The following is a 14,353-nucleotide window of genomic DNA, read 5'->3' as shown; positions in this document are numbered from 1 at the left end:
AGCTCAAAGAGTGACAGCATGACACTCTTGATATCTTCTGTTTTGGCTTTTACTGTAAGTACAGACTTCTCCGGGTGTGTTGCAGGAGTCACTTTGTTCGAGTAGGATGCGCACGTGATCGTGTGATAGTCACCCTTACGCTTTCTTGTGGGCATCGACGCTGTTTGTGTCCGTTGCTCTTGCCCTGTGACAGGTGTGTTGGTGGTGCTGAGTAAAAATAGCTAGTGTTGTGTTTTTCAGCATTGACTCTCGGTGACTGTATGGATGAAGGATCAGGACCGGGTGTGAAGCAGGGCCCAGTTTGTGGTGTTATTCTGCTGAGAGAGTCTTAACATGCTCATTAGTGTCTGGCAGTGGTGTGGGTGCTGACTGGCTGCAGGCCACCCTGTAGCGGTGGAATCGCTTGGCTGGGTTACACATGACACCCAGAGGTGAGGCCAGACACACATTCTGCCACAATTTACTTTTTTTTGATTGCAAAGAAACCAGTTAGAGCTCTCAGCATGTTAATTGGATGGCAGATAAATATACATTTTTTGGTTTAATGGTTCGTCTGCTGGTGAGCATGCTATTGGAGATGATTAGGTGAGAAATTTGTCTATAACTTTTCTTTAGTTCGCAAACTTTTGAAAATGGAGGGAGCTAGATGGGAGGGAGATAACTCATTTTTGAGTATCTATATAGCTGTATTTAATATTTTGGACTACCCTTATTGCCTTCATAAACATTTCAGTATGTAAAAGCATCTGAATATTTTCATGTCCACTACAATTCAAAATTCTTTTTTGATACACGTTTGTATCACATGAAGGTATGTGACCAATAGAACACTGATTTGTAGTGGTGTGATCTCTAAGCTGAATTAAAAGAATGAGAAGATTAAAGGTCAAGTTCACTTCCAGATCAAAAATTTACAGGTAATTTACTCACCCCCTTGTCATCTAAGATCTTGTGTCTTTCTTTCTTCCTTTCTTTTCTCCATATAGTGGACTTCAAAGTTTGAACTTCCAAAATGCAGTTTCAAAGCTGATTCAAAGGGCTCACTCTGTGTAATCCAGGACAATACAGTTAGGGTATTTCGAACTCCCATCTCATTTTCTCCCCCAACTTCAAAATTGTCCTACATCGCTGCAGAAATACTGACCCAGTATTTACAAAATGAATGTGCAAAGGAAGGTCAAACACCCTTTACAAAAAAAGGTAAAACAGCGATGCAGGGCAATTTTGAAGTTAGAGAAGAAAATGAGATGGGAGTTTTTCTACATACCCTAACTGTATTGACCCGGATTACACAGACTGCACATCACAGAGCTAGACAAGACGAGCATTTGAGGTTAAAAAGTATGTAAATTATACTTTTAAGAAAAATATATATATTTTTAAGAAAATAACCGATCGTTTCGCTGGATAAGACCCTTCTTCTTCGGCTGGGATTGTTTAGAGCCCTTTGAAAGCTGCATTGAAGCTGCATTTTGGAAGTTCAAACTAGCAGGCACCATAGAAGTCCACTATATGGAGAAAAATCCTGAAATGTTTTCCTACAGAAACATAATTTCTGTGCGACTGAAGAAAAAAAGGACATTAACATCTCAGATGACAAGGGGGTGATTAAATTATCTGTAAATTATCTGTAAATTTTTGTTCTGGAAGTGACCATCTCTTCTAAATCTGTAGGATTGCAGTGTTGAGGTAAAGTGAAGTAGATTAAATATTTTTACATTTTGGATGCAAATTATTTTCAATTATGTTTTTAAAAATGACGCCGCAAATTGTGACAACAAATTACAACCGTTGCAGTGAAATTTTGCATACTCAGAATATAGTGTGATCTATTTTTTTAGTATGATCATTTAAACAAGAAATAAAAACATATCCACAATTTTTTCCAAAACTGTTCTAAACATGGTGTTCTGAAATAAGGCGCAGTTTTTTTTTTTTTTTTTTTTTTTTTTTTTATCAAATGTAAAATTATGTCCCAGTCACACTTTCTTGGTTAAATGAACATTACTTACACTATCATAAAAAGAAAGAAAGAAAAAATCAATGTAATCAATATTATATTTATTAAAGCCAAGTTTGAATCTCAAGTTAGTGTTTTTAAGCGTTTTACAAGTAAAACTTTTAAAAGTAATTAAGTTATGTTCAGCTATTCTTTTTAATAGTTAACTTTTAACTATTTTTTAATTTTTTTGGGTCATCAGTCAGCAAAGCTCAGTAAATATTGGCCACAGACGCTCAGATTTACTTTAAATTTCACCAAGCTGATTACTCACTAAAATCTTTCCACAGATCTTGTTTTCAGGCTATTTCAAGTCTTATTTTGATGTAACAAAGTGGTTACATCTAAGCGTGTGAGTTGTTTACTTACTTCAATTAGTCTTTCCTTTAACCGCATTATATTGTTCATTCAGACTGATTTGCAAATGCGGAACGCGCACAAACACGAGGCAGGATTTATCGTTTGAACCAATCACAGTCGAACATAACCAGTCATATCCAATCATATTGCGATAGAGGCATTGCCTCCTCTTACATGACTTTCCCCCATTCATTCTCAGTTACCCTCCACCGAAACCACCGCATACTTTAAGGGGTCTATTAGAACTCAAAGGGCTCAGGGGTCATGAACTTTACCTGCTGGTGTCGCTGTTGGACAATGTTTCTTTAGAAAAATGAGTGATTTATACAATTTTTAATGTTCTATTTTTTACAAGGAAACGCCCCTATATATATTACACATCCATTGTGATGACTTGTGGAATGGGCCCTGAATGGCTTTATGGGGCTGCATAGATTTTCATCTCATTGCTTTTAGGATGTTTTTTTTTTATTTTGAACCATGAAATTTATCATAAATAGTAATGTTTATATCTAGAGGAACATTCAAATATAGATTAGATATATGCTCAAAAAAAACACCAAAGGGAATAAGCTGCAGCGCCCGAAGTAACAGCCAGTTGTATAGGGCCGATTCATGACATAAAAAAGCATCCAGAGGCCGACTGAAGCTCTCCCCTTGTGTCAGTCTGTGAGATTTGAAATCTCTATTCCCACTGTGCGGGAGGGTGGGTGTACACCACATGTTTTTCTGAGCATGTCTGTGTGTCTGGAATAATCAAACACACTACAGCTGTGGCTGTCTGGCTCTGCCTGGACTCGCTCCTCGCAGACGTCAGCTCACGCTGCGCTCCCACCCACTTCCTCAGGTGTCGTGATAGTTCCTCTGATCATTGATTACGTATCGAAAACCATGCAGTGGGTCACACAAGGCAACAATGGGTAAATTGTGAGAATGTGAGATAGATGGTATACGTGAAAGCCCTGGTGATAGCGTGTCCGTAAAGAGTCCCTCTCAGCGTGTATCCTGCAGTACTGCGCTCTGGAGAAGATGGCATTGATCATGGCTCCCTGCTGTCTGCAGTCAAACACAGGATAGATAGAAAGCCTTTTCTGCTCATGTGTTTACAAGAGAGCAAAGCACTGGAATCCATCAAAACATGAAAGATATGCGAATCGTCTCTCTCTGCCTTCCACTCGTTATTTCTCTCTTATCACTCTTTGTAAACGTACTATCATTCTTTGGAGATCTATGAGTCACACATGCTCAGGCCCGTCCTGTATTTTCCAGCATCTCCTCTTGGCAGTTTTTTCCCTTTATCTGTCTTACTTTCCACACCTGATCATCCTTTTAACTTTCCATTACGTTTGTACTATTTTAGTACTGCATTTTTTAAGGGATATCTGTCATCTCTGACGTACATTCATGTTGTTCCATTTGACTTACTTTATTCTGTGGAACATTAAAGAAGATATTCTGACACAAAACAGCTTTGGTTACAATTGACTTCCAATGTATGGGAAAAAAAAACCTCAGACATTTCTCAAAATATCCTTTAGATTTTTCAGAAGAAAGTAAAAGATGTCATAGAGGTTTAATAAGGCTCTGTGAAATCTCTTTTCATTTTTCCCAAATTCTGTTTTATTTTTTCACAAATTCAGTTTTTTTCTGTTTTAATTTTTCTGGATTCCATTTTTTATTTTTTTGTTTTAGTTTTTGGTTTTAATGGTTAAATTAAAAAATATAAGTAGTATGTCCAAGTAATTGAAATTGTGAAACTTCCACAATTTAACAGCAATTTATTATTATTAAGTTTAAAGGGGTCATTGGATGCAAAACTCACTTTTACATGTTTGTACATAAATGTGTGTTGGCAGTGTGTGTACACAGCTACCCTATAATGATAAAAATCAACCCAGTGGTATTTTTTTTAATCTTTATAAGTAATATCCCCTTTTTCAAATCAAGCCATTCTCAGCTTCTTGACTCTGTGACGTCACACCGACCAAGGCCACTCCCACGATAGTTGATTGACATGGCCATCTTACCTGCCCTGTTTCAGTCCGCCATTGTGTCGACTCCGGTTCAGGGGAAGATAAGAATGTCTCCGATGAACATAGCAGTCGTCATTTATTCCCAACATCTGGGGATGCAGAAGATCAACGTTACTTTAGTTTTTGAAGGAAATGTGCCCGGCGATCTACATAAATGCGTCTAAGTTCACATGAATCATCTTTGCAAATCATCTTTTCTAATAATGTGCTAGTTAGAAAGTTTCGTGAATAAAGTTTAAAGTCTGCTCATCATCCCACGGCAGAAAGGGGCGGGGTGAGCAAAGCTCATCAGCATTTAAAGAGAATTGCAACAAAACGGCTCGCTGTGAAAATGGCTGATTTTGAGAAGCCACACTGAGAAATTTTAACCAAAGTATGTTATAGACTTTTCATTAAGACCCTAACAAATCATATCAACTTGTGAAAAAATGGGCACCCGATGACCCCTTTAACAAAAATTACATTTTTAAGTCCCTATGAAATAAGTTTAATTTATTTCTCCAATTCAGTTTTATTTTTTACCAAATTCTTTTTTTTTTATCAAATTTGAATGGTTTCATTAAATTTTAATAATCAAAAACATCTCTAATTAATTTATTTTATTGATTGACTGTGTTACTGTAAACTTTAAAGTGAAATTAGTATGGTTGCAAATGTTTGTTTTGAATAAGAACTATTTCCTTCTTTCACTCATCAAAGAAAGTTTTACTTTCCTGAGGTGATGACAGAGAAAAGAAGCTTCAACCTGAGTTATTATAGTCCATTAAATAACAACCAAGCTAAATGTGACATTTATTTTAGGCTAATAAGTTTTTGTAATGTTTGAATGGCAAAATACCCATAATTATTACCCATGGCTAGAAATCACAAAATCATTCCATTTAATAAAAGTAAAAGTGTCATTGTTTGGACATTTGGTATCAGATCAGAAAGAAAATAAGTGTTGTCACCCATCCCGAGTAACTGAAAGTGAAGACTTACTGTTAGATGAGTGTTTTTTTTTGTTTGATTCAAGGACAAGGATTTTTCAGAATGATTGAAATGTTAACTCTTGAGTTTTGAGTTTTTTACTGAATTAAATCACACTATAGACCAATTTGGAGTAGATGTCACAGTTATATCACTTGCGACTGTGCGTGTATTGTGGTGGCAAAAAAACACTAGTAGCAAGTGAAGGGAAATGGGTAAAATCCATGGAATAAAAGCAAAGATGTAGGCCTGTTGTTTAGCTCACAATTCTGACTTTCTTACTCGCAAATGCAAATGTATATCCTGTATTTCAGCCATTTTCTGCCACCAGATACTAGGCTCCGCCCACAAAAAAAACAAAACATCATCACTGTTTGCAAACATTGAAACATTGGTCTATAGTCAAGCCTAATGTTTTTTTTTTTTGTTTTTTTTTTTTTTTTTTTTTTTTTTTGGTTTTTTATTGCAGCTAAGACAAGACGAAAAAGATGTGTTTTCGTGATACACCGTCTTTTTTGTGATCACATTCAGTTCTGACTCTGGGAAAATACGATTTTTTTTGTAGAGCTGTATAGCTTTGTAAGAAACACTGCTATAGATCTACCGATAATCCATTTTTGAGGCATTTGTGTTTTTCAATATCTGAGCAAAAGTGAGCTCATTAAATGTTAAAAAAGGATGCAGCAGAGTGTATTTCCCTTCTCTTTTTTTTGCTTGCAGGATTAGTTTGCATGTGTTCAATAAACACAGGATGTGTGTGTAATCTGCTTTGGCTGCTTTCCGACGTTGCTGCCCGCAGGATTGAGTTGGCATGCTACAGGTCACCTTGTCCAAATTTTATCAAAATAACGCAGAGTAGATTAACTCTGCCATTCTAACGTTTTCCTCCTAAACAGATAAACTCCTGCTAGCCTTTCTCAGCCCACTGAACGCCTGAACTCTAGGAATTCTCCCGGGAACTCTTTGAGGCTCATTAGCATGCAGACGGAGTAGTTTGATAATGTAGACATCTAACTTTACTGCCCCTATTCCTTTAATAGATAGTTTGCATAATTGAAGGACACAGAGGCTCTCCAAATGAAATTCAATTTCTCAACTTTGCTAGGCCTTGTGGTACCGCTGAGATCTGGGCAAAGTTTGTGCCCGGCGGGTGTTGCGTTAACCTGCCCTCTGTTACAGCCCAGTGGCGTGGCATCATTAGGGCACTGGCAGGTAGGCTGGGAATGGATCTCGTTGTCTCCGGCTCCGTATGGCCTCCAGCTGCTGTCATCCATATCAAGCGCAAACACTCAGAAGTAGCCAAATGGCGCTTTACCCTTCCGCTGGGAAAATTATTAGAGTTCCAGAAATCTTGTGCCCGAAATTTGCTTCCTTTTCAAATGGAAAGACAAAACAACCGGGCATTCCCATGTAATCAGTTTATTTTTCTCATGATCTTGTGTAGTATGAGCAATGCAGATCTAAATTGCTACTGAAGGGTGCCAGTAGCAACTCGCCAGGGAATAGGCTTGTTGTCTATATGCCCATTAGCAGATTCACATACTCATCCGTATCAGCTGTGAATTCACAATTAAGTCAGCCGCAGTCCTCTCATCATGTTTACTTGTGCGACAGGCTTGGGCCGAGGGGGCAGCGCTACCAGCTAAACAGATCTTTGTTTTACTGTCAAGCAAATGTCAAGGAAATAGTTCCACAGGAGAGAATAAGTACTTGAACAATATTGCAATCATGTTGCAGTGGCATACAAGTACAAGCATTTTTTGCTGTCCACACTCTTTTATCTTTAATATATATAGCATAGGTAAGAGTGGGCACTATGCTCAAAATGCTGTATAAGTAATTTTATATCATTCATTCATTATTCAATAAATTATTTTTGTATTCATTTATTCAATAAAAAATTGTATATAGTTTTTTTTGTGTAAAAATACATTTTACACATTTTTTGTCAATTAAGTGAAAAATGGTCTCATAATGCTAAATAAATGTATACACTGCTGCTGATTATTATTATTAGGGGTTTAAGCGTGTAGCGCGGAAACCCTATTGTAATTGTTAGAATGGTCTTGGATCAGCGATCTCCACATAAAATTGATCATGCAGACTAAACTGTAAGTCGTAGAGCTTCGAAACTTCGATAGATGGTAGTACTCACACCACCTGCCACACCATCGGCTCACACCAATCAGCCTGATGTCACAGTTACATTTGATCACGCTACAGCGATCAAAAGTACGAAATCACTCAGAACTCCTAAACCGTCAGTCGCAGGCTTTAGTGTCTTATGTCACTGGAGTCCTTGGCTCACATCGGACAACATGCATGCCTCAGATTCGATAGTGAGTCCTGCGAAAATTTTGGGTATTTCACATTTTTTGAAAAACCTACTTTTTTGCGAACTAGTCCTAGGTTTTTCACCCGATCAGAGCCAAACCACTGCAGAAAGATTCTCTTGAGTGTAAATATCAGTAATTATCAAAAGAAAAAAGTTCAACTTTCGACTCACCGTCACAAAGGGGCGTCAAAACTTTTGAAAGGGGCAGGGCCAGTTTTAGTAAAATGTCTATGACTCCTGAATGGAATGAGATATCTCAGTCAACCTCAGGACACTTATGTAAGAGCTCAATCTGAGATCATAGGAAAAAAATCATGGAGCTTGTCCACTTGGTAATAATTTGAATAATAAATTATGTCTGTAAGACATAAAAAACAAAAATGGCTATAACTGTTTATCATATCAGCATGAAAATTGGTGTGCACTGTCTTGGTCCGAAGCGCCACAAGTGTCTACAAGGACATTTGCATTTCTCAAAAAACATGACCATGACCACTTGTTAGACAAGGTTAACGGAGGCTGATCGGAATGAAACTCAGTGGGCCTGTTTGACTCACGGCCCCAAAGGTCTAAAAGAAATTTGAAAGAAATCTGTCACTGGGAGGGTGGTATCACATTTTTCAAGGGCATAAACGATTGTGGATTGCTTTTTTTTTTTTGCAGATTTGCACAATATTTGTATCATACAATAGAACTCATTCCGGACAACTTTGCCTCTAGAACAACTGCTGTCCATCAAATTGTTTGTTAAATGATTGAAAAGCTGGGAAAAAAACACTGCAGTACAATTCTCTGGACTCTCTAGCCCAATAACTACGAAAAAAGTGAAAATTAACCCTTGGTCGGAAATTAACATTTATTAATATGTTCAATAAATGAACATTTAATTTTGAAACAATAGTTGAGTTAAATAAAACTACCCAAAAGTTTGGGTAAATTTTTAACTCAACTGCTGGATCAAAACAACCTAGTCACTGGGTTTGTCCATATTTCACCCAGCAGTGGGTTGTATTTAACCCAGCATTTTTTTATTTTTTTTTTACAGTGTATATGTGCTATGTAATTGTTTTCAACTGAACTGTTCATGCTTTTCATCTATATATTTTATTTTATTTTATTTATGTATTTATGTATTTTGTATTTTTTTTCTGTTTTCTTTTGTCTTTTGCCTACTAACATCAGACAAATGACTTATCAGTATAACTGTACATTGTCATTTTTTTAAATAGTTAAAAAAAAAAAAAAAGTCTGACATGAGTGCAAAACCAGTTTCAAATTGTATGCTTATTTTAAAAACAAAAGACTCTAAACCTAATAAATAACAGCACAAGATCTAAATTCTATATTAATGCATTGTGACATTACAAGTATTTTTAATTACTATCTGTATTCTCCTTTTTTTTTTTTTTTTTTTTTTTGTTGCTTCAGAATCTTTCTTCTTCGTGTCGGCTTCCTCCCGTACGCCCAGCGTGACGTTTGGCGACTCGTTTGACCTGCAGTGCATCGTGAAGCCACGGCACAATCCCAACGTTCCCGCTGCAGTCACGTGGCGCTTCCAACCAGCAGAGGGTGACGGAGAATTCCGCAATTTGGTGACGTTCACGCGGGACGGCACTCTACAGTGGGGCGACCAGCTGCTGGGCCTGGGCACGCGTACCACGGTGGATCGTACGCCCACTAACACCAACTTCCGCCTCAGCATCACCCGAGCCGGACGCAAGGAGGCCGGGACGTACCAGTGCGCTGCCCTGCTTTATCGGAAGAATTATGATGGCACCTGGAGCACGGTGGCCAACCGCACCTCCAACCCACTGGGCATCAGTGTACTGCAGCCTGGTGAGTTTAAAAACGGCTTCCGTCGCAGGAAAGGTACATGTAGGCTACCTCACTGCTTGACAGAGGGCACGAAACAACTATGACTGTGGCACTAAATTGCAGATAAGTTTCACTGACACCCGTTAAAAGTTTCTAATGTCTCAATGTGCTCATTGCAGAAAGCTGGAGTCGCTCCCCAGCCTTGAAAATTAGCATAAGTGCTATTAGGAAATACAGATGACAACTCAAACTTTACTGTCACTACAGAAATAAAGATTTCACTGATCATGCACCGTGTTGTAGTGTGGCCTAGTTTCACAACTTTCACCCTCACTAGATCTTTCTCTCTCCCATTCTTCTGTCGTATGTGCATGTGTGTGTTTCACCAGATATTAGTCTCTGTATGCTCATAAGGGTAATTGAGATGATTGGCGTGTGTGTGCAGCTGAGGCAGGCACTCCTAATGGCCTGGAGTGCATGAGGAAGAGGTTGTTAATATCCTCCACACCAGAGAAAGTGATTAGAAGAGAAGAATATGAAGAGGGAAATGATGGGGGGGGTGAGGTAGAGAGAGGGTCATTAGAGCAAAAATTGGAGCTCATTAAATCTAGTCCCTCTGGACTTCAGTCCCTGGACTGAACAATGTCACTCCCAAAAGGAGGATCTCCTCACTGACCTCACACACACATTTGTTTTTCTATCATGGTGAGACTTCTCATTCACTTCTGTTGTTTTAGAACGATAGTTTCTCTCTTGCCTGTAAACCTAACCCTTACACAAACCTTTTTAGATTTGCACTTCCAGAATAAAAAATTCATGATAGTTTACTCACCCCCATGTCATCTAAGATGTTCATGTCTTTCTTTCTTCAGCTGAAAAGAAATTAAGGTTTTTGAGGAAAACATTCCAGGATTTTTTTCTCTATACAGTGGACTTTAATGGTGACCAACAGTTTCAGCTTCAAAGGGCTCTGCATGATCCCAGCCAAGGAATAAGGGTCTAACCTAGTGAAACGATCTGTCATTTCCTTAAAAAATGAATATTTATACACTTTTTAACCACAAATGCTCAGCTAGCATTACTTCTGCGATGCACATGTTTGTCTTCATTACGTAGTCATGTTGGAAAGGTCACGCATAACATAGGCAGAAGTACCGACCCAGTGTTTACAAAGTGAACAAGGAAAGAAAGTCAAACGCCCTTTACAAAAAAGCTAGAACAATGATGTCAGACGATTTTGAAGTTGGAGGAGAAAATGAGGAGGAGTTTTTCGCCCTACCCTACCTTTTTGAACCGGAGAACACAGACGAAAAACTAACCACACATGACCTTTCCAATGAGCTAGTGCAAGCTGAGCATTTGTGGTTAAAAAGTGTATAAATATTTATTTATTTTTTTTTTTTAAATGATGGATCTTTTCACTAAATAAGACCCTTATTCCTCGGCTGGGATCGTGTAGAGCCCTTTGAAGCTGCATTGAAACTGCAGTTTAAACCTTCAAACCCTTGCCCATCATTGATCCTATATGGAGAAAAACCTGTAATGTTTTCCTCGAAAACTTTAATTTCTTTGCGACTGAAGAAAGAAAGATTTGAACATCTTGGATGACAAGAGGGTATTTACATTATCAGGACATTTTTATTCTGAAAGTGAACTTCTCTTTTAAGACATTATTTAGTATGTTTATCTTTTCTTTTCTTGGGGATCACTGGCTGGGACCTGCAATGTGGTGATTTCAGATTTGACTGTCCTTGTGGAGATATTTGGTCTTTACAATGTACAGTAAGCAAAACCTGACTTACACACAGAAAAGTGTTTAATAGACATGTGCTGGTGCCCATAATGAACCAACATTCATAATACACACTAAGATTAGCTGTTTTTTCTGTTTCAGAGAAAAAACAGTGTTTTTCAGTCAAGTCACATATCTATAACTACCCCCCCAATCTTTGTAACCACAAATCAACTTGATATTTCTAATATTGTCAAACTGTTTTTTTTTTTTTTGTTTTTTTTTTGCGTTGTATTCAGTGTATTTTTAAGTTTTCTTTTCTTATTTACCTTTCAGTGTTTTGGGGTGGATAGTATTTTTTTTATGTTTTTGACAGAAGCCTTTTATGCTCACCAAGGCTGCATTTATTTGATCAGAAAAACAGTAATAATGTGAAATTTATATTACTATTTTAAATAACTGAAATGTATTTTCTAATTTCTGTAATGCCAAAGCTGAAATTATTGTCACGTGATATGTCAGAAATCATTCAAATATGCCGATTTTCCTGCTCAAGAAACATTTCTTATTATCATTTCTTATATGTTAAAAAACAATTTCTATTTAATATTTTTGATACATTTTTTCTGGGTTCTTTGATTTTAAAAAATATTAAAAATAGCATAAAATAGAACAAAGAAATCTTTTGTAACATTATAAATGTCCTTAGTGTCACTTTTGATCAATTCAATGCATCTTTGCTGAATAAAAGTATTAATTTCTTTAAAAAAATCATGCTGACCCCAAACATTTGAATCATTGTGTTTTTTATTTTATTTTTACTGTTGTATTTATTTATTTTATGAACTAAAGTAATACCACTTTAAAAGAGATATTTCACCCATCATTAATTACTCACCCTCATATCATTCCAAACCCATAAGACCTTTGTTTATATTTGAACACAAATTAAGAGATTTTTGATGAAACTGAAGCTTTCTGACCCTGCATAGACAGAAAGGACATTGTTAAAATAGTCCATGTGACATGAGTGGTTCAACCGTAATGTTATGAAGCTACGAGAATACATTTTTGTGCACAAAGAAAACTAAAATAACGATTTTATTCAATTTCTTCTCTTCTGTGTCAGTCTTCAATGTGCGTTTACAAGAATACCATGACACATGCGTTCTGATGTAGAACCCAGATGTGCTTCGTTTACAAGCAGAAGATGATGCACGCTGTACATAAAACAGTCATTGTAAACATGTCTGAAGATTTCGACAGAAAGGATAACTTGCAATTTTTTGCCCAACCTTACTTATATGAACCAGAATATACAGACGATTACCTAAAGATTGACGTTTTACGTCAGAATGGTAGCTCTGGCGTCAGCAACATCACACGAATATGTTGTAAAACTCTCATGAGCGCACGTCAAAGACTGACATAGAAGAGAAGAAATTATTACTTTTGTTTTCTTTGCGCATACAAATTTTCTCGTAGCTTAATAACACAACGGTTGAACCACTGATGTCACATGGACTATTTTAACAATGTCCTTACTAACTTTCTGGGCCTTGAACATGTCGGTTGTGTTGCTGTCTATGCAGGGTCAGAAAGCTCTCGGAATTTATCAAAAATATCTTAATTTGTGTTCTGAAGATGAACAAAAGTCTTACGGGTTTGGAACGACATGAGGGTGAGAAATTAATGTCAGAATTTTCATTTTTGGGTGAACTAACCCTTTTACTATCTAGTAACCATAATTATCAAAACTATTATTATGATTTTATGTTTCAAAACCAGCTAGCTGGAGCACCCAGCTTTTTCTACATCCAGTCCAAGGTGATTTATGAAGCAGAACTGTAGTGTACCTCATTCCAGCAACTATATTGTTTCTGAGCCAGACCATCTCCTTAGAGCTCATTGGCATGGAAACGCACTCCTGTCTGGCCCGTGTCGAGCTGTGGTCTCTCTACAGCCCGCTAAGACCAGCAGGAGATGCGGTTATTCTTCACCTTCGATATTTATTTTGTGCATGTAAGTGTGGGTGTATGTGTACATGTATATTTTGTTTGACATTATTTGTAACCTTGACCCTACATGCCATAAAATTGATTTCAGTGTTTGGATGCATGAAAGCTCATACCACTGGCCTCCATTTCTCTCCATTTCAAGTTGTTTGTAACTGTTGTCTAACCCGGTGTGGAGCAGAGCCCCTTAGTAAGAATCAATGCGATGACTTGGCAGGAGCTAATGGCTGTGAGACAACCTTGGGGGGGAAACATGCTCTGCTTTCCCCTGCAGGCCTGCTCCCTGCCCTCTGGCTGCACGCGAATCAGTGCAGCCCGCCGGAGACTTGCTTGTAGGTACACTAGCTCATTCCAGCCTGAGGTTCCCTTGTTACAAAGCAGATCTAAACAGGATTGCGCTTTTGTGTTTGCGAAGCCTTTTTGAATGTAAGACAGCTCGAATTATACAGACAGAAAAACAATGAAACATAAAACGTCATTTGCTTGAGATATATTGAATTTTTAAATCGATTCTATTGACATTACCATTATGAGTTCTATTAGCATTAACACTATTACCAACATTATCGCCAATTTATTCCTTATTATACTTTCAGTTTCTGGAATCAAAAGCTTTATTGCAGCTGACACATCACTTAAGTCTATCAGGAGATCACACAAGAAGCATGTGTGACTTTATTTCTTCCATGGAACACAAAAGGAAAATTATACTGGTTATTTTCCATGCAATTAGAATCCATGGAGACTGAAGCTTTCAAGCATTTTAAGGACACAAAATTACCACAAGAGTACTATAAGAAGTTTTCTGATGGACAAAAACTATTTACTGAGAATATTCCTCTATTGAGCACATTGAGTCTGGGAACTGGAGAACTAGATCAGTCATGAACACACTAGGTTAGTGAACTAAATCAACCAATTTATTCAAAACATCCAACTGAAAAGAATAATTTGTCCTTTTAAAATCTTGAAAGCCTCAGTTTCAATTCAAAAGAATTGCGTGGAGAAAAACGACCAGTACAATTCTTTAGGATTTCATCTTTTGTGTTTCACAGAAGACAGTGAGTCATACAGGTTTGAAACAACATGAGGGTG

The 14,353-nt window shown here is 37.4% G+C and overlaps 1 protein-coding gene across 1 annotated transcript in view; it reads left to right on the top strand.

The window, feature by feature from the left end:
• igsf3 (immunoglobulin superfamily, member 3) overlaps positions 1 to 14,353 on the top strand; it is a 186,835-nt gene that overhangs the window by 138,090 nt on the left and 34,392 nt on the right. The window contains exon 6 of the mRNA XM_051118750.1: positions 9,125 to 9,532. Within this exon, the coding sequence (XP_050974707.1) occupies positions 9,125 to 9,532 (408 nt within the window). The remainder of the gene's footprint in view (positions 1 to 9,124; positions 9,533 to 14,353) is intronic.

The sequence above is a fragment of the Labeo rohita genome, chromosome 9 (assembly GCF_022985175.1).
Source record: "Labeo rohita strain BAU-BD-2019 chromosome 9, IGBB_LRoh.1.0, whole genome shotgun sequence".
In the NCBI taxonomy this organism is placed as follows: Eukaryota; Metazoa; Chordata; class Actinopteri; order Cypriniformes; family Cyprinidae; genus Labeo; species Labeo rohita.
The sequence above is the reverse complement of the archived record's forward strand: the minus strand, read 5'-3'. Positions and strand labels throughout refer to the sequence as shown.